Here is a 21,404-nt window from a genome sequence, read left to right as displayed (position 1 = left end):
TTTTGTAGATGATAGACAAGTTACAGTTCAGTTAGTGAAATTTTGAAGAACAGTTATTTTACATGGTTCACAGCTGCCCATTACACATATTTATAAATGGTGCTAATTTGAAAATAGCATGATAAAGAGATTTAGTTTTGACTGTAGTGACTTAAAAAAAAAAAAGCTCAGAAGTTTATATTGTAGCCTGGTAGAAGTCAGGAAGTCCCTTTCCCTATAATCTCTGGCAAAACACTTCTAAAGCCTTAGTTTTCTCATATTGTTCGTAAAATGAGGAGGTTGGACTATGTGGTTTTTAAGGTTCCTTTCAGTTCTGAGTATTTCAAAACTGCTTAGTGTTTTTGGAAGGGCAGTGCTGGAGTCAGTAGATAACTGGGGTTGGGTCTTACCTCTTACATTTACTAGCTGGGCCACCATAGATGAGTCATTTAATCACTCAGCCTCATTTTTTTTCCAGCTGTACAATGGGAATTATCATATTAGTAGTACTTCTCTCTCAGGAGTGGAGTGAAGAGCAAATGAAATTATGTATGTGAAGTACTACATAAATGTCAATTCTTTTTAAAAAACTTTCAAAATTAATCCTCTTACCCATTTGCTTCCTCCCCCTTTCGAAAAGTCACATTTTTCTAAATTTAATGTACAAATGTATCCTAGCTCTCTTTTTCTAATTTTTTTTTTACCTTCTCCCTTTCTTGATTTAGAAGGAATAGAACTTCCTTCTCTTCCCATTTGCCATGGTCCACTTTCATGATGAATTTCTTCTTCAATTCCACTTTCAGATGACTGCCCACTCAAAGTTCCTTCATTCCATGTTTTACAGTTTTCATCTGAATTGTGTCTCTGGTGTCCTTGAATTCTGTATAGAGTTGACTCTGATTCTACATCTCCGTCAGGGTTGGTGCCATTGCAACTTTGGACTGAGTACTATGTTGTGTTACAAATCCAACAAATTTCATTCCTCTTTTAGCAGCTTCATTTATCTGCATTTTAAATGAGATGAATAATGAAGAATGAGTATACAAACAAATCTGAGTTTTAATTTTGCTTATGAACATCTAATTAATAAAATCATAATTTTTCATGGAATAGATCAGACTCCATTGATCTTTATTAGTTATTGAGTATCTCTACCAAATAGCTTTCTGTTATTAGCTCTTTTAAGCAAAGTACTCCTTAAATACTTTGTAATCTTTTGCAAGGGAAGTATCTCCTATTAACTATATATCCCAATTAATACAATTCATGAGATACGCTATGCCCTGATATATTCATCAGGTGAAATTTCCTCCTTGATTGAGCAACAAAATCAAAAGCGTAAACTAGGTGTAGAAAAAAATGTATTTAAGGTGGGAAGGGGTAAAAAAAAAACCAACTTAACCATTGGGTGAAATCAGATTTTAAAAAGCTGTATTGGGATTGGTTGAAAGAATTAGAAACATCTCTGGATCTATGAATATCAGAGGATATGATCCCAGCAATTGCTTCAGGAGCTAAGCTTTGGGAGTGCTTTGAGTAGCCAGATTCTTGTATCTATAACTAGAAGTCAGTAAAAAGAGGTGAGGAGAGAGTCCAGAGGGAAAGCCACATTCCCTTTTCTCCTCCTTCCTGTCGTTCCAATTATCCATGCCATCTAAGAAACTGGACCAGTAACAACCAATGCATCTGGCTGGGTGCTGAGAGAGGACAAAATAGACAAACTGAGGAAAGGCAGCTTCAGAGCATGACTTCAGTGGGGTGGAAAGAAATGCAGCTCCAGGACGCCAAACTCTGTCAGAGCTCAGCAGAAAGCTGCTCATAGCTTTTAAATTTATTAAAGTGCAGAGGTGACTGTGGGTTTTTGATGTCTAGGCCACTGGAGTGTAAGTTCCAAGAGGTCTTACAAAAAGTTGGAAAGGATTCAAGTATAAGCCTGATAATGGCCTATATATACATTACCTGAAGAACAGCATAGCTAAGTTCTTAAAATGTTCTTCATTACTAGAAAGTTGGCTACCAGGTGATGAACTTTATTTTTGGCCAGAACTTATGAAGACTGTCTACTAGGGTGTGAAGGCCTTGTGATTTGCATTGATGAAATCAGAGTAATGAAATCAGTCATTCTTGAAGCTGGAAGAATTAAGCATCTAATAATGAATTACCACAAATCTTTTTTCTGTTCTTACTTCCCTATCCAGTCTTAACTCAGTGCTTAGCTATTTTAATACTGTTCTTTCCTACACACTTAAAACTCTTGACTTCCTTTTTCCCCATCTTCCCCTATCTTGCTAACCCCCAGCTCTATAACTTTGGAGTCATCCTTAATTCTTTATTATCCTTCATCACACATATATAGTCTTTTTTTAATTTATTTTGCTTTTTGGTGAGGCAATCAGAGTTCAGTGACTTGACCAGGGTCACACAGCTAGTAAGTGTCAAGTGTCTGAAGCCGGATTTGAACTTATGTCCTCCTGACTCCAAGGCTGGAGATCTATCCACTGCGCCATCTGGTTGCCCCTTATAGTCTTTTTTTAAAAAAAATTATTTATTTAGTATTTTATTTTCCACCAATTACATGTAAAAACCATTTTTTAACATTCATGTGTAAAATTTTAAGTTCTAAATTCTCTCCCTCCCTCCTCACCCCTCTCATTAATAAGGCAAGCAATTTGATATAGGTTATATAACATATATATAGGGTCTTGCCAATTCTAGCTCTACTTCCCTCTGCCAACATGGACACCACCCTACTTCATTAACTTTCTCATTTGAATTATTGCAATAGCCTCTTCATTGGTCTCCCTAATTCCAAATTCTCCCTTCTCCAATCCACCTTCCACACAGTTGCTAAAAATAATCATCCTAAAGCATGGGTCTGACCATATCACTCAAGAATTTTTAGTGGCTCCTTATCACCTCCGAGGTAAAGTACGAAAATTCTTAATTTAGTGTTTAAACCCTTCCAGCCTGATTTCACTTTGCTCCCCTTTATAGACTATATTCCAGCCAAACTGGCCAATTTGATGTTTTCCAGTTTAGGTATTGTATCCTCTGCCTCCAGAAATTATCTTTCCCTCCCTCATGCCTAGAATATACTTCCTCCTCACCTCCATTTTTTAGAACCATTAGTTTCCTTCAAGGTCCAGGCCACGTGTACCTACTACTGGAAACCTTCCATGATAAATGTTAGTGTTCTTTCCTTTTTCAAATTATGGAATATTTACTTGTATGTACACATGTTGCATTCCTGTTAGAATGTAAACTCCTTGGGGCCAGGACTATTTGTTTTTGCCTTTGTATCCTCAGTGCCTGGCATCTGGTTGGTGCTTAAAAAAAGTTTGTTGAATTTCAATTTGCTTCTAATCCCAAGTAGCAAAAACGCTGCTGGGGAAAAAAAAATCACAAGACCATGTCTATCACAAAGCTATTCTACCTAACGTTAAGTAGGCCTTCATGGCCAACATAGCAATCTTTGTATTCATTCCCTATTATACATTCCCCATAACAGGTGTTCCAAACCTTCTCCTCTTTCCTCATGACTTCAACTTGATTCACCCACTCCTTTTTCAATTTCAGCAGATGATCTTAATTCCTATTTTAATGACGATATTAAAGTCATCTGATTCGAATTTCCTCAACTCCTTTCTTCCAAACCCTCCAAAATGATTACCCAGAACCATTAATCATTCTTCTTCTCTCCCATGTACCTTCAATATCTCCCATTTTACTGGTTCCAGTCTATATGCTACAAGTATGCTCAGGACTTCTCTAACCTAAAATACAAATTAAAACCAAAACCAAAACACTCTTTCCTTGATCTTACTACTCTCACAAGCAATTAGATTCTATTTCCTTAACAGCAACCTACTCTTTAACCTCTTATCATGTCTTCCCCCCCCCCCATTTCACTGAAGCTGCTTTCTCCAAGGCCATTAATGACTTCCTTTATCACCAAGTCTGACTCTTTTTTGGTCCTTTTTGGCTCTCATGATGTTACACTCTCATGATTCTTCTCTTAACACTCTGACTGATACTACTCTTTCTCATGTGATGGCATCTAATTCTTGAATGTATATCTATAGATTCTGTCCTTACCTGCTTCTTTTTACTTTCTATATTATGTATTTTGCCACTTTCACCCACTTCCATGGCTTCAATGATCACTTACTCATAGATGACACATTAGTCTTTATCTTTCCTAGCTTCCCCTCATACAGCAGCTAGGTGGCACAGTGGATAGGGTGCCAGGCCCTGAGTTCAAATGTGTCCCCAGATACGTACTAGCTGTGTGACCCTGGACAAGTCACTTAATGCTGTTTGCTTCAGTTTCCTCATCTGTAAAATGAGCTGGATAAGGATATGACAAACCACTCTGGTATCTTTGCCAAGAAAACCCCAAATGGGGTCATGAAGAGTTGGATATGACTGAAACGAATGGACAAAAAATTTCCTCAGAGATCTAATCTTGTATATCTAACCACCTGCTAGATAGCACCATCTGGAAATTCTATTGGTATCTCAAACTCAACAAAATTCCTGCCCTTTCTGTGGATGGTAGTACCACCCTGCCAGTCATTTAAGCTTAAAACCTGTCATCTTTGCCTATTGACTTTCACTGCAATATTCCTTGTTCAGGTCTTCATTTCTTCTTGCCTACACTATTGTAATAGCATCATAACTAGTCTTCCCACTAGCAATCTCTTCCCTCTCCAATCTACCTTTCACATTGCTATCTGAATAATCATCCTAATTCAGAGTCCTTATCTTCAATCAATTAATCAACAATTATTTATTAAGCACCTACAAAGGCAAAAATTGAACAGTCTCTATTCTCAAGAGCTTACATTGTATAAGGGTAGATAACATATACATAAAAAAGTATAGCTAATGATAATGATAATAGTGGTAGTAATAGTAGTAATAATGATCATGATGATGATGAAGATAATGATAATAGGTAACATTTATATAACACCTACAATGTGCTAGGCACTGTACTAAGTACTTTACAAATATATCATTTGATCCTTACAACAACCCTGGGAGGAAGGTGATATTATTGAGGAAATGGAGGCAGACGATAAATACAAAAATAAATACAAGGTAGAATTTGGAAGGAGAGCACTAGCATTTGCAGGGAGGGAGTTGGGAATCAGGCAATTGAAGTGATTTATCCAAGTTCATACAGGTAGAAAGTAGCAGATCTTGTTACTTCTTTACTCAAAATCCTCCAATACTTCCCCAATAACTATTAAATCAAGTATAAATTTCTTATCCTGGCACTTGAGGGTTGTCACAGTCTGGCACCAGCCTACCTTTCCAGCCTTATTTCATACTATTCCTTTTCACATAGTTTACGTTTGCAGGAACATGGTAGTAGTCACTAGACTACTTTTGCTCTTTCTTCTTGTACTGTCCACTCTTGTCTCCATGCTCTTCTTCATATTGTTTCCCATCCCTAGAATGGACTGCCCTCCCACTACCATCAATATTTGTTAAAGTCTCTCCCTTCCTTGAAACCTTCCCTAGAATGAAAAATTTTCTAATTTTACCTACCCACTTTTCGCTAGATGAAAGTGATTTCTCTCTAACTTAGTAAGTATCCAAGGCTAGATTTAAATTGAGGTCTACTTGACTCCAAGTCCAATGCCCTATCTACTATCCCAAGCTATTTCCTAATGATAATTTCTCTTCTCCAGGCTAAATATGCCTAGTTCCTTCAAATGATCTTCATGTAGTATAATCTCAAGGCCCTTCACCATCCTAGTTGTCCTTTGTCCAATTTCCAGATTATCAATGTTCTTCATATAATGTGGTGCCCAGACCTGAACACAATATTCCAGATTGGGCCTGCACGGGGCAGAGTACAGTGGGTCTATCACACTTTTAGAAACGAAGGGGAAAGGGAAAGGGAAGAGTAGAACTAAATTGGTAGAGAGAGAATAAAGAAGGCACAGTTGGAGAGGACGAAGGAAGGGGGAAGGAACTGGAGAAAAGAAAGAGGGATGGAATAAATGGGACAGACAAAGAATTATGGTTGATGCAACATAATTTTCTTATAGCAAAAGAAAAAAACTGAAAATAAGAAACTCACAAAGCTTTTTCTCCCAATGACAGAAATGTACCTAAAATGGGGGTTGGGGAATAGAAAATGAGGGGTGAGGTACAGAAATGGTATGCTATAAGTGGGGAGATTTCAATTTAAGTTTATTTTCTGTATGTTAAGTTCATAGCTTTGAGTAACAAAATACAAAAGGTTTAGCTTGTTTTATTTTGAGTATTGATAAAGAAACAGTGCTAATTCCATTTTAGTTTTGAAATATGGGGCATTGATATTATTCTATAATTTTATTTTCATTTAAGAATTCTGGATAATTATCTTATCTTTACTTTCAAAATTAAGTTGGTATAAGTATAAAATTAAATCCTATCTTAGAATTTAGTTGCCTTATAACTGAAGTCCTTATGCAATGTGGTTTTCCTAAGATATTACATGGCTCATATCCATTACTATTAGTCATATACATAGAGATTTTCAAATATTTTATGTACTTCATTTCCTAAAATGTCTTTATTTTTCTTTTTTTTAAAAAAAATTTTATTTTTAATATATGTTTTTAAAACTTTGGGTTACAAATTTTCTCCCTTCCTCCTTCCCCACCCACCCTCACTGAAAAGGCAAGCATCTCGATACAGGTTATAGATGTGTGGTCATGCATAACACTTCCATAGTAGTTCTGTTGTGAAAAATTAAGTACATTTCCCTTCGTCCTATCCTACCCCCCATTTATTCTATTCTCTCTTTTGACCCTGTTCCTCCTCAGAAGTGTTTGCTTTTGATTATCCCCTCCCCCAATCTGCCTTCTCCTCTATCAACCCCCTGCTCTCTTGTCCCCTTCCCCCCTTATTTTCCTGTAGGATAAAATAGATTTCCATACCCCATTGTGTATGTTATTCCCTCCTTAAGCCAAATCCTATGAGAATAAGATTCACTCATTCCCTCTCCCCATCCCCCATTTCCCCTCCACTGTAAAAGCCTTTTCTTGTCTGTTTCATGTGAGATAATTTACCCCATTCTACTTCTCCCTTTCTCCTTCTCCCAGTATAACCCTCTCTCACACCTTAATTTTATTTTCCAGATATCACCCCTTCATCTTCAATTCACCCTGTGCCCTCTATCTATGTATATATACATATAATTTTTTTCCCTCCCACGACCCTAATACTGACAAAGGACTCATGAGTTACAAATATCATCTTTCCATGCAGGAATTTAAACAGTTCAACGTTAATAAGTCTCTTATGATTTCTCTTTCCTGTTCACCTCTTCAATGTTTCACTTGAGTCTTGTATTTGAAAGTCAAATTTTATATTCAGCTCTGGTCTTTTCCTCAGGAATGCTTGAAAGTCCCTATTTCATTGAATTACCATTTTTTACCCTGAAGGATTATACTAAGTTTTGCTGGGTAGGTGATTCTTGGTTGTAGTCCTATCTCCTTTGCCCTCCGGAATATTATATTCCATGCCCTGTGGTCCCTTAATGTAGAAGCTGCTAACTCTTGTGTTATCCTGATTGTGTTTCCATAATACTTGAATTGTTTCTTTCTGGCTGCTTGCAATATTTTCTCCTTGACCTGGGAAATCTGGAATTTGGCTACAATATTACTAGGAGTTTTTCTTTGGGGATCTCTTTTGCCCTCTGGTTCTAAAATATCAGGGCAGTTTTCCTTGATAATTTCTTGAAAGATGATGTCTAGGCTCTTTTTTTGATCATGGCTTTCAGACAGTCCAATAATTTTTAAGTTCTGTCTCCTGGATCTATTTTCCAGGTTAGTTGTTTTTCCAATGAGATATTTCACATTCTTTTCTAATTTTTCATTCTTTTGGATTAGTGTTACAGTACCTTTATTTCTCAAATTGTCACTAGCTTCTAATTTCTCCATTCTAATTTTTAAGGAAGTATTTTCTTCAGTAAGCTTTTGGACTTCCTTTTCCATTTGGCCAATTTTGCTTTTTAGGGCATTCTTCTCCTCATTGGCTTTTTGGACCTCTTTTGCCATTTGGATTAGGCTATTTTTTAAGGTGTTATTTTCTTCAGTATTTTTTTGGGTCTCCTTTAGCATCACTCTCAATTTTTCCTCTACTTCTCTTACTTGCTTCTCAAAATCCTTTTTGAGCTCTTCCATGGCCTGGGACCAAATTCATATTTTTCTTGGAGGCTTTGGATGTAGGAGCTTTGGCTTCATTGTCTTCTTCTGGTTGTACTTTTTGATTTTCTTTGTCAGCAAAGTAAGATAATATAGTCTGACTCTTTTTGTGCTGCTTGCTCATGATCCTGGACAATTGTTTGAGTTATAAACTCTTTGTTAAGGTAGGAGTCTGTTTCCAGTGTGGAGAATGTACTGTCCCAAGCTTCAGGGGTTTTAGGCAGTTGTTTTCAGAGATACTTCTAGGGACTTGTAAATTTTCAGTTCTTCCAAGGTGTTATGATCAAGGGCAAGGTGTTTACTCCTCTCCTGGCCTGTGCTCTGGTCTATGAGTGACCACAAGCAGTCTTTTCTGTCTCGGAACTGTGAGGGTTTTCTCTTCACAGCTACTACAAGCTCTGCCATGCCAGCACTCCTCCTCGCCCCATGACCACCACCCAGAACTGTGACTCAGATCCAAGCACAGGCAAAGCAAGAGAATCCTACACCAGCAGAGAGATCCCTGTAATTTCCTTCTGGTCAGTCACCTGATTCCCCCTCGGTCTGTGGGCTGAAGCTCAGGAGGCAGCTGCTGCCCTGGGGATCATGCTCTAGGAACTGGAGCCAAGACCCCAGGCTCCTCTCTCACCACCACGCTCCTCTCTCAGCACCACAGAAATAGACTTTTCCCACTGACCTTTTAGGTTGTATTTGGTGTTCGTGGGTTAAGAAGTATGGAAACCACCACAGCTGCCTGTGATTCAATCCTCTGAGGCCTGCTCCAGGTTCCCTGCGGCCTGCGTGCCCAAGTTGCACTGCACTACTCTTACAGCCTTGCGCAATATACCTTTCTGATCAACCATCCAGGTTGTCTTGGGCTGGAAATTTTCTTCACTCTGTCTTTTTGTGGATTCTGCTGCTTTAGAATTTGTTTAGGCCATTTTTTATAGGTATTTGGAGGGGTTTGGGGGAGAGCTCAAGCAAGTCACTGCTTTTACTCTGCCATCTTGGCTCTGCCCCCCCCCAAATTGTCTTTCTTTCTAGGATAGCTACATTATTATAAACGCTGAAATAACAATAATTTCCTGTTTTGATATATCTTCAACCATGTTCAGGAAGTTAGAGACAAAATAAGGTCTCTGAATTTGTTCCAGTAGGAATACATTAGAAGTTCAATTTTTAAAATTCAAATAAATTTTTGTTTAAGTGGACATTTTCTCCTAATATAAAAAATTTGCAAGCACTCTTCATGAGTTTCTTATTTATAGTGATTAATCTTATGAGTTTTATGTATTAATCCAGGGGTGGGGAACCTGTGGCCTCAAGGCCACATGTGGCCCACAAACTTCACAGAACAAATCTCCTTAATAAAAGGATTTGTTCTGTAAAACTTTGACTCGGTCAAAAGGCCATCTCTAAGGACCTAGAAGCTACGTGTGGCCTCAAGGCCACATACCCCTAATTACTAGTCTTATGTAATGTCCAAATGTTTGTAAATATGTCTATTTCCATAGTGGAAATATACATGTGTTTAGCTATCACATATTTATTCATGAGTAGCTACCACTGGTTTTATATATATATGTGTGTGTGTGTGTGTGTGTGTGTGTGTGTGTGTGTGTGTATACACACATATGTGTATATCTATATCTATCTTTCACTTATCCTCATTTAATTCAAGGGGACAACAGAAACACTGACAAAATTACAGGACAGTATCACACTTCCTTCTCACCTAGAAAACAAAAATCTCAGGAGTTTTTGCTGTTCACCAAAATATAAGCTAAATCACATTTTAAAATCATGATCAAAAACATTTACACACTGGTGTAATAGTACTAGAACACATTACACACTGTCCCTGAAATCTAGCAGCTTATGCCATAAAAAACATATGGACTTGGGATTTCATCAATGTGTGTACTCTCTTCCATGGTACAGATTGCAACTCCTTCTTCACTCCTTCTCATTCTGTGTGATTCTCATTCATGCTCTCCTATTAATCATCCACCCAATGCCATGGGGACACTCCTCTAGATCGCTTGACATGATAGGGACACCAGTGGAGCACACAGTCTGTTCATCAATTATCCTCTGCTCCAACTACGTGATTGGCCCACCTCTTTTTCCAGTAGTAAAAGTTCCCGACAGCACCCTTTACGCTGCCACTCCAGTGCTTTCTTCGCTGATAGTTTAAGGCTTATTCATACTCACCGTATCTCTTTCCATTGCTCTTTGGGTAAGACAAAACTTTAGTGCTTTGGAGTTTGTGGCATTCTATGACTCACAGACATAAAGCATCACAAGAAGAATATTAATGTTAAAAAAATGGAGACTTTGTTTCAGGGAGAAACCTTGAGGCTGAGGGAGGGGAATGTCATGAAAAGAATTGCACAATTTCCCAAAGGCAATCCAGCTCTCTCCAGACCCAACTCATTATCTATCCACAGTGTCTGTCCCACAAACACACATATGTGTGTGTCTGTATCTATGTCTGTCTTTCTATAGTATACAGAAATAGGTATAGACATAGACACATATATACTACAGAGCCCACAGACACACATGTAGGCATACATATACATACATACATAGCTCTGCAATGTTCCGCAGCTTGCTGCAAACAACACAATACCATCTACAAAGAGGAGCATCTGGAAGACCTTGCCATCTATGAGGAATCTTTCTTCCATGTGGGTTCTGCATTTGATGTAATCTTTAACAGCGGCAAATACCTTTTGCAAGCATATACACCTGCTTTATATCTTTAAGATGACATTTTGCTTTATCAAATCAACTGTTTCTTTAGTAATCAACAATAAATGTAGTAGGTTCTTATATTCTTTATTCTTTTCAGCCAGTTAGGGGATTGTAAAGATGTAGACTGCTGTAGAATATTGCTTGCAAAAGTGATTGTTCCTTTCTCGTATTTTTATCAGGAATGCTCCTGGCAAGTATGCAGATATTTCCCATAAATATTTTGTAGAGATGGTAAAGCAGGTCAGTAGTTTTTACAGTTTTTTGACTACCCTTTTGGGGGCACTAATGAAATTTGTGATTTTTTCCCCCCAATCATTTGGCACTTTACTCTCTTTTCAACATCTTCAGGATTCATTCCTCAAAACGTTCAAAGTTGTTTCATCTTTAACAAAATGTCTTTTGTGTATACTTTGGTCTAGTTTAGCTGTTCTTCTCATCTTTGTTCTTTTTACTGCTCTTTCTACTTCTTGATTCAGCATATTTGGGATTGTGATATTAGAATCTAAATGAGGTAGCTCCAATTGTCACTGATGGGAAAAAGGTTGTTACAGAAATCTTTATAACTCCTCACCATCTTTCTTCTATTTCTTCTCTCCTCTCTGTTTTGTTCCTTATTTTCTCCTTCCATTTTCATCTTAAATGCTCTTGTGTGATCTGGCTTAGGTGGATCTCACCAAATTTTCTGTAAATTATTTTTCTCCATTGCTTTTCATTGTTTTATGAAGTACTACTTGTCATAGTCTTCTTTCTCCATTAACTTCACAAATTATTTTATGTTCTAAAATCATTTGATGTTTCCCTTTTCTGTCATATCTCTGTACCTGGTGGAGAGATCAAGTGTTTGCTGAGTGAAGGGATTTCTAGGATCTTCTGTTCTCCCCATTATAGCATTTGATTTACATCAGTTAAACTTGCTTAGGAAATAGTTATAGTTTCTGTCAATGCTTGTTGTATAAACACCTTAGGAAATAGTTATAGTTTCTGTCAATGCTTGCTGTATAAACACCTTGTTTAAAAGCCAAGTGGGAGTTGTTTCAGTTGTGTGCCATATTCTCTTCCCATTTTTATATATTTTTCTAATCTTGATCTAATTTTGGTATTGATTTTGATCTTTGTTCTAACAAGGCAGTGTACTGATTGAACACAGACAGCTAGTTTGGAAATGCCTTCCATAAAATGGAATTTAACTGTCTTTTAAAATAGTATGAATTTAATTTTTGGTCTTCAACTCAGCATTGAGTTCATGGTAAGTACTCACCAAATCTCTTTCTGAAGAAAATATCCATTATATAGAAGTGTGGGGTTTGGAATTGGTTTATAATCCTCAGTCTCTCTAATTGTTTTTTTTTTTACTCCTGAACCATGTTTTCCAACAAATTTTCACTATTCTTCCTATGTCCATTTTTACATTAAAGTCCTTGCATATTAAAGTCTATGTTGATTTTATTTAATGGGTTTTATCAAGTTCTTTGTAGAATTTCTCTACCTTCTATGCAATAGATTTTGGCATATAACCTGCAATTACTTTGACATGGCCTTTTTGTAAGTGCTTATCTGGATTGATGAAATATAAGCTGAACAAATAAACCATGAAATAATATTTCTTGCTCTATTTAGATGTGTGATAAAAACCAATTTTATCTATACTTTTATTTGCTTCTTTAAGGAGAACTTGTGAGTCATCCTTCCATTTAGCCACAATTTCAATTTTTTTTTTCTAATTTTTGTTATAGTGAGAATGTAAAACTGATAGTTGGTTCTTAAAATAGCATGTTTATTCACTGGACACTGAGCAAGGATCTCACATTTAGAGTATCAAGAGTTAAGTTGTTTGTAGATAATTTGAAAACTATGCGATTCTTAATATCCTCTGTCCCCTTTCTGGTTATTTTGCTTCTATTGTTGTTTAATAAGTAGACTGGCCAATGAAGGCCTAGTTCTTAGAGCATGAAAGTATTTGCTCTTCCTGGTGGGTTAGACAGAAGACATGCAATATTCCCTGCCTTGTTTCAATCCAATATGCAGAGACTTGATAAGTTTACTTGTGGTCATGAGTGTCAGAGGGACTAGTATTGTGGTGATGAAGAGTCTTCTAATTGACTAAGAGTGTATACAAAAGGTTCAAGCAGATGATCTCTCACTTTCTTCCTTGATGGCTTTTGAGTATGAACCCTATTTCCCACCCTACCACAATAATTCAAAGTCCCTACAGTAATCCGAGTTCGTAGCAAAGACCACCGGGTGTGGCAACAGCAGTAGCTTAATTTGGTAAGGACCTGATCCTAAGGAATAATCTGCTTGACCCAGCCCAGTGGACTGTCCTGTTAGCCAAAACATGGAATCTGGTAAGGAGCTAGCCCAGCTGATGAAGAAACTCCTCATTTACCAACGATATCACCCCTAGAAGAAAACTTGATGGGGATTCCACAAAGGGGAAAAAAGGGACTCCCAGGGCCAGAAATCATGAGATGCATTTGTTCGTAAGATGTGTGCCTGATTACCTCTCTCTATACTTTAACGTTAGCCCACTCTTCCCTGGGCCTGAGTGTGGGCAGAAAGTAGAGTGAATCTCCAATCTGGGAGGTATTTTATAACTTCTATCCTTACTTTACCTTCAGATGGGTAGAACCACACTGGACAGGGACTTGTGAGAGAGTATAACAAAGCACAAACCCTCAGAATTACCCTTAGAATTAGTGTAGGAGTAGTTAGCTGCCATTTGGGGACCCATCCTGCTAATGAATTGGGAGAATGAGCTAGAAGAGGTGTTACAACTGCAAAAGTGAAACAAAAGCCACACAAAAAAAGGTTATTTTATATTTTTCTTTGTTTCGTGGTTTACCATGGCCAAAGGCCCTGTGACTAGCCCACTGCTGATGAGTTTCTGTATTAAGTTAGGTCAGTCTTCAGCAAGTAGTTAGAGTCTATTTCTGGGACTATGCTTGAAGCCTTTCCAGCATGTAGAACTTTCAAGTTTGGACTCTACTCTCAGGGTGAGGCAATAGAGTAGGACTTAATGTGTGATACAGATGTCCATTACAGGCTAAATCTCATTACATTAAACTCCAATGACAGTTCAAATTTTGTTAATTTTTATTAAAATTCTGTCATTTTGAACAACATTTAAAATGAGAAAATGAAAAGCTAGGGCTTGGAAATCTTGTTTTGTTATTCAAAGGTTTTGTTGTAATGGAGATCAATTTTTTTAAAGTTAAAAAACAATTACAATAGAAATAGAAAAAAAATTACAGTAGAATAGAAATGGCCAAGACAAATAGCAGTACCTTTTCTATCAACCCTTTCACTCCTTCATTTGTTAGAGTTTCATACGTCAAGGGACATTCCTCGATTACAAGCCTGGGTCGGCCTTGTCCTTTGGGTGTTGTCTGTGTCTGGCTGTGACAGAGAGAAGATCATGGGTCAGAGCTCTATTACTGACTTTCGCCTAACATTTGCCCATCAAAATACTTACATTTGAATGCTTACATTCCTAGGTAATATCTGTAGGCCAATCTACAGATAAAACTCTGGCAATAGTTTTTCTATAATTTTGTGTAAGATTTGATAGCCTCACATTCTTATTGAAAGCATCTTGAAAACACATTATAATAATGCTTAAACCTTTCCAGTTTCTAACACGAGCTGATTTCATATCTAAAGAAAATCAAATAACTTCTGACACAAATTTTAAAACTGATGTATAATCTTTGTATAACAAAATGAATCAAAAGCATAAATAAAATGCTACTCAGAGGAAGATTTTATGTGGAAATAATTTATTTGATATCAGAATGGAAAAATTATTTATACATGGCTGATCAGATCTGTAATTAGGACACAAACATTGCTACTGTGTCATGTTTGTTTAGCAATGCTTGAGTTACTACATAAATGTTAGGATCCAATACTCTATTGGAAGCTGAAGCATAGTTGTAGATAAGTAGGAAATCATTTAGTGAAAGGTAGTCCTCCTTCAAAGGACACCTCAAGTTAGTTTATAAAAGTCTTTACCAAAAATATTGCCAAGTTTTCTACTTCTTTTCTTCTCCCTGTTTTCTTTTTTGCCCTCTTTTCCTTCTACCTTCTTTCATATTTCTTGGCTGCCTAAGGATGTTGTTCAGGGCCACTAGGGCCATTCTGGGCTAAAGAAGTTGCTGATCCTTCCTCTAAGCAAAATCTGAAGGATTTGCCCTGGATTTGTGTTTAAAATTGTGTTTAAAAAACTGTTAAATTCAGATATTTGCCTAGGCTTGGGGTTTATTATTATAATGGAAATGAAACACTTTATTTTTATTATTTTACTATGGAGACTATTAACTCTGCATGCTAGGAAAAAATTAGCTATTGCTTTGAAAATAAATAATTTTAAAAACATGATGACTAATTTTTTTGAATCCTATAGTGGGGAAAACAAGCCAACAAAGTTCAGGAGGTTAATCTACACTTGCAAAAATTTGAAATTTCTCATTAGTTCAATGATCACATTTTACAACTTAATGCTAATTTCAGTTGCTACCATTTAAGTCAATTCAATTAAACACATTTATTAGACTCTTACAAAGAGTAAGACACTATGATGGGCATTGGAGTTACACAGATAAACATAAGCCATATTCCCAGTTTTCAGGGGAAAACATTTAGCAGGGAAGATAAGACACATGCACAAATTATTATAATATCAATTAGAGTGTGATAATCGCTAAGTAAAGTTCTGTGAGAAATTTGACAAATGAGGATCCAGCAGAGGTTGGAATCAAAGAAGGTTTTTTTGGAGAAGATGGCACCTGAGTTGACATTTGAAGGAAAGGAGGGATTTTGACAGGTGAATCTATTGATGGCTTGAGGGATAATAACCAAGGTTCAGAAATGAAAGAGAGCATGAGAGAAGAGAATAGGGAATAGTCTACTTTGATTGTAATGTAGAGGATGTGAGATACAGCAGTATTAACTAATGCTGGAAAAGTGGTTAAAATAGGAGGAGGTGTTGGATGCAGGTTAAGGAGTTTGTAATTTATTGCGTAGACAATTAGGAGCCACTGAAGGCTATTTTAATAAAGGCAGTGACCAGAGCTGTGTGTTTGGAAGATTATTCCAGTAGCAGTGAGAATAAGGTGAGAGATACTGGTGGCCAAGAGACCAGTTAGCAAGTTATTACAATTGTCTAGGTAAGAAGTGATAAAGACTAGAATTTAGGGTGCATAGCAGGGTACAGATAAAAGATATTGTTGGAAGTACAATACTACATGACAACTAGTTGCATGTAAGAGGGCAATGAGAGAAAGGGAAGAGTTAAATAGCACTTTGAGGTCTCATTTTTGAAGTTCTTGGGAGAAGGGCAGTGCCATTAAAAATGGAAATTAGGAGGAGGGTTGGGATATATGAAGGGAACCAAGAGATGATGATTACATCCTAAAGATTTGACTACTCAGCCAAGTATCTTATTACTAAAGTAACTTCATTACACAGTTTAATTCCCTATACTGACCAGTGGTGGGGACATTCATTCCTCCTCCTCGATACTCAGCAAGTCAGGAGGTAATCTGAGGAAACTCACTTCAGACAGCTTTGATCTTAGAGAAGCAGAAGAGGTCATCTACTAAGAATGAGGAGAAAGAGAATCTATTTGTGCACTTGAGGAAAGAGGAATAGTTCCTATGGATTATATGGCAGCAATTAAAAAAATGAATACAAGAATCGTCATAGAGTAATGGAGAACCTTTTGAGGTCAGATAGCACAGATCTGCGGAAGACTTACTCATAGTTTCTTCATTCCTTCTTGGAGTACTTGACTGATACAGAGTAGGAGTGGAGATGGAAGATGGTGGGTGTCAGCAGGTAGGAATAATGGACGACCAAGGGTTGGGGATGAGGTAAATTAATGATATTCAATGGTAGAACACTGAGCATCACTGAAATAGCTTTTCACTGGGTCAAGAGAAGACAGGATCTATAAAACAATCTTTGTATTGTGAAATGAATTTGTAAAAATTCATTTATTCAACTAAAAATAAGTAATGACATCCTTTTCCTGGCATAACATACCTTAATTTTAAACGAGACAGTACAACTCTATACAGATGGCTTGCTGGCAAGTGTCTTCTTCTTCCAACAGATAATATAACAGGGTGAACAGCTCCTACAATATAGCCTTTAATGTAATATTCTTCAACTTTTGGTGCTATATCCAGAATTGAGCTGATCTTGATAACTTCTGGATTTGAGGAGGCTGAAATGTGCAAAGAAAGAGGAAAGCATAATAGTTCAATTCAATTCAATTCAGCAAATGTTGATTAAGCAATCTAAATGTGTAAGGTATTGTGCTCGTCCCTGATGGGATGCAAAGATAAATAGGACAGAGTTCCCACTTTCTAGGAACTTGCAATATAATAGGTCATAAAATCTGCTCACACAGTACTGCCTATGTCTATTAATAATAACAAAAAAAAATCAACATGGCTGTGGTCATCATATTTTTTGAACCAAAAATCAGGACACATAGTCTGACAAATATTTTCTTCTTAAAGGTGCACTTTATCATCCTTGAACTGTAGATAGTTCTGGCAAATCTGTGGCATATGACTGCCACAGATGCAACTTAATTTCAAATTATGTTATAATAAAAACATCTATATTCTACATGATAGTTTGTTACAGAAAGTCTAAAAACTGCCTAAATATTTTGCAGTAAAAAATCACATTAAATACTTTTCAATAAGTCAAAACTCTAAATATAAAGGAACTTGAATGTATAAAATGTACAATTCAACTAAAATCTTTAAGTAGGCTATAGTTAGCACCGTCTATAAAATACAAAACAGATGGGATATGAAATTAAAGTCAGTAATACAACTACAAAAACAACTTTTTTAAAAAAGCTCTGAGTTTTCATTTTCCTGGAAAACAATCAAGAACCAACATCTAGAAATAGACTTGTAATTTAATGATCTCCTTGAATAATAAAACATGAAATAATTTCCAGGTACAGTCATCTAAGACATTGGCCCCCTGAAGCACTGCCAGTGCCTTATAGCAAAGAAACGCTGTTGAATGCATTAGCACAGGAAGGAGGTTAAGAAACAGATGAGGAAAAAGGATCAGAGGAAATACTCCACCCCCTATTACCCACCATGTAACACCCACGGGTTCTGACCCATGCAATTGAAGTAGAAATCCGCCACCAATTGGAGTATATACCAACTTCTCCTGAACCTCTATAAACATTCAAAACAGAAAGCCATAACAACCCAGGCCATTCCATTTCCCACAACTTTTCATCCCTCTTTTTGCTTTAAAGTAATCATCTATTTAAGTATTTCCTCTTCATCATTAACAGCAGGAATGAAAACAAAGAGAATAATGTTGGACTTTTAAGAAACAGCTGGGCTTCATTTTAAATAATGCAGCCCTGTTTGGTTGTAGTTACATCTTTTAAAATATCCCATTTGTTTTTACTTCGGGTAGAATTTTGAGTACTAGCCCTGATTTATAAATAAAAACATTTAAAACTAAAAGAAGACCTAAAGTATAGTCGTGGTTGATCAAGGGATAAAATTAAATAAGCTGATTTTAAGAACATATGATAGCCAAAGAAAGCACTATAGGATCTTAGCAAATACAGGCCATTTAAAAATGTTTTCAAATATGATGTGTTTTTATCATTTGCTCCAACAATTAAAACTGTATTTCAATTACTATGCACCTATTATATAACTTTTATGACTCAATTAAAGCTGTCACATAATGGATATATTTTAAAATGCACAATGGTACCTAAAGCCCTACTTCAGTAATTCATCAAGGCATGGATGGTCCATGCCTTGGGTTCTTAGACTATGCCAATAAAGCACAAGTCTGGCAGTCCCTACCAATCTGGAAAAATTTCAAATGTGAGCCTGGAATGAGGTGTGTGTCTGATGACTGAGAACCAGTCTAGCTAAACTGGGAGACTCATTACCCAAATGGCCACAGGGCGATAATTCCTTTTGGCCACAGCAACTCACAAAGACTTGTCTGCTAAAGCCTAGGAGTTGTGAGCTATGTTGGCAGAGGAAAGACCAACGTTGATTAAATCATGGATCTTTGAAGTACTGAAATAACCAACTTTATTTTAAGTTTAAAAAAAAACAGACTATATGCTGTCTTTTCTTAAAAAGACAAGGAACTTTTAAGAAATTTGATTCTTTTAAAAAAATATTCGTTATTTTAGGCTACTAGGCAGCTGAGATTGTAAAATATATCTAAAAATTGGAAAAAAGTAAAAAAGACAGTTAAAATTACTTTTGAAAAAGCTGCTTACAATTACTATATGTCTTAGGGCCCACAGAAATACCACCCTTGTTGCTGGCCATTTGTACTAAGCTGGTTATATAAGTGGGTGTGCTTTGCTATAATTGTTCATTAGCTTGGGCTCAGAATCCTTCCTGGATGTCAGCCTAGTTATTTTGCTCCTTCTCTGTATTTTGATCTCTTAGGGCTTTTGAAGCCCCTCTCAGTCTTGGCATATATCCTAGTTGGGAGTCCACCAACAGGCTATATGTAAAGCAGGGAAAACAAACATACTTGAAAAATCTTAGTCCTATCAAATGCTTGGATCCTCAAAATGAAAACAATTATGCTAGAATTTGTGATGTAATACTATTGACAGGAGAGAAAAAATGCACTACAGATCTGACTGTTGTTCTCTCTCTCAGACATTAATTATAGAACCTACCAATTTCTCCTTGTTACTGTAATGGAAATGGCACAGTTTATGCCCTTAAGGAGCTTACAGTTTAGTGGGAATTGTAGAGGGGAATGAAGCATAAATACAAATAACTGATACAAGTTGGTAAATGTTTAGATTCATAGGAAAAATCAAATAGAATGGCCTAAGAGATTCAAAGAGGGAGGAATAATTGCTTGGGAGAGACATCAAAGAAGGCTAGAGATAGAGAAGGTAAAGGCAAAGGAAGGGAGTAAGCATTTATATAGTGCCTACTAGTGCCAAGTACTGTTCTAAGCACACTTTACAAATGTTATCTCATTAGGGCCTCAAAACCACTTGGTGAGATAGGTGTGGTTATTATCCCCTCTTCACAGTTGAGGAGACTAAGGCAAACAGAGGTTAAATGATTTGCCAAGAGTCACACAGCTATTAAGTGTCTAGGGCCAGATTTAAACTCAGGCCTTCCTGATTTCAGGCCCAGCATGCTGTGCACTGTACCACTTACCTACCTCAGAGAGAACTGGGCTTCATCTGCAGAGAGGCGAAAACTGAAACCATGGGAGGTGACAAAATTACCAAGGGAAAGAATGCAGGGAGAAAAGAAAAGAGGAAGGAAGAAAAGAAAGTCAAAGACAGAGCTTTTAGTAGTGTCCATACTTTGCAGGCAGGATGAAGAGGAGGACTAGCCAAGAAGACAGAGAAGAACCCATGAGAATTGGAGAAAAACCTGGAGAGCACAATATCATGGAAGCCAAGGGAAGAGAAAGTACTCATGAAAATTTGTATTGGTACATTGGTAAGCCTGAGATACAAAAATAATAAAAAAGAGTCTCCAGAGACTTGCAAAAATGAAAGCATTAAGATATGAATGAGACATGGAGAAAAAACACAGAAATGTCTCCATCTCTGTTGGCCACTGATGAAATCACAGCACCTTCAAAGGAAGCATTCAGAGAGAATATTCCCACAATACTCTATTCTGCTTCAGATCACATCCAGGTTATTGTGATCAGTGTTCTGAAAGCCACATTTTAAGATGGGTACTGATATACTGGAGTAACTCTAAAGGACAGCAACTAGGATGATGAGTAGCTTGAATATCAAGTCACGTGAAGACTAGTGAAGGAAAATGGGGATATTCAGCATGGTGAAGATAAGATGGGGCAGTTAGGCGGCACAGTGGATAGAGCACTGGGCCTTCAGTGAGGAAGTCTCATCTTCCTGAATTCAAATCTGGCCTCAGACACTTACTAGCTGTGTGACCCTGGGCAAGTCACTTCACCCTGTTTGCCTCAGTTCCCTCATCTGTAAAATGAGTTGGAAATGGCAAACTACTCTAGTATTTCTGTCCAGAAAACCCCAAATGGGGTCACAAAGAGTTGGACAATACTGAAAATGATGTAACAAACCAGTAATAAAATATTTGAAGGGTTATATGGAAAAAGACTTTTTGTATATTGTTCCAGAGGACAGACCTGGACCCAGTGGTTGCAATTTATGGGAAGGCAGATTTGGCTCAATATGGGGAAAGAGTTTTCTAATAATTAGAAGTATCTAACAAAGGAATGGGATGTTTTGCAAAGCAGTGAGTTCTCCATCACTGGTATATTTCTAACGGAGGCTGGAATATGATGATCTATCAGGGATTTTGCAGGTAGTGGTAGGCTGAATTAAATTACAACAAGACTTTCTCCATATTTATTTCATATATTTGTATAAGCTTTTTTGATCTCTAAGGTCTCAATTCCAAGTTTCTGCTATTGTATGAATGCACT

The 21,404-nt window shown here is 37.0% G+C and overlaps 1 protein-coding gene across 1 annotated transcript in view; it reads right to left on the bottom strand.

Annotated features, from left to right (window-relative positions):
- RFTN2 (raftlin family member 2) overlaps positions 1 to 21,404 on the bottom strand; it is a 77,464-nt gene that overhangs the window by 46,477 nt on the left and 9,583 nt on the right. Inside the window, 4 exon segments of the mRNA XM_020993613.2 lie at positions 684 to 914; positions 917 to 983; positions 14,210 to 14,321; positions 16,968 to 17,151. Coding sequence (XP_020849272.1) covers positions 684 to 914; positions 917 to 983; positions 14,210 to 14,321; positions 16,968 to 17,151 — 594 coding nt within the window.

The sequence above is a fragment of the Phascolarctos cinereus genome, unplaced genomic scaffold, assembly GCF_003287225.1.
Source record: "Phascolarctos cinereus isolate Bilbo 61053 unplaced genomic scaffold, phaCin_HiC Scaffold_726;HRSCAF=1367, whole genome shotgun sequence".
Classification (NCBI taxonomy): Eukaryota; Metazoa; Chordata; class Mammalia; order Diprotodontia; family Phascolarctidae; genus Phascolarctos; species Phascolarctos cinereus.
This window is presented reverse-complemented; position numbering and strand designations above follow the sequence as displayed.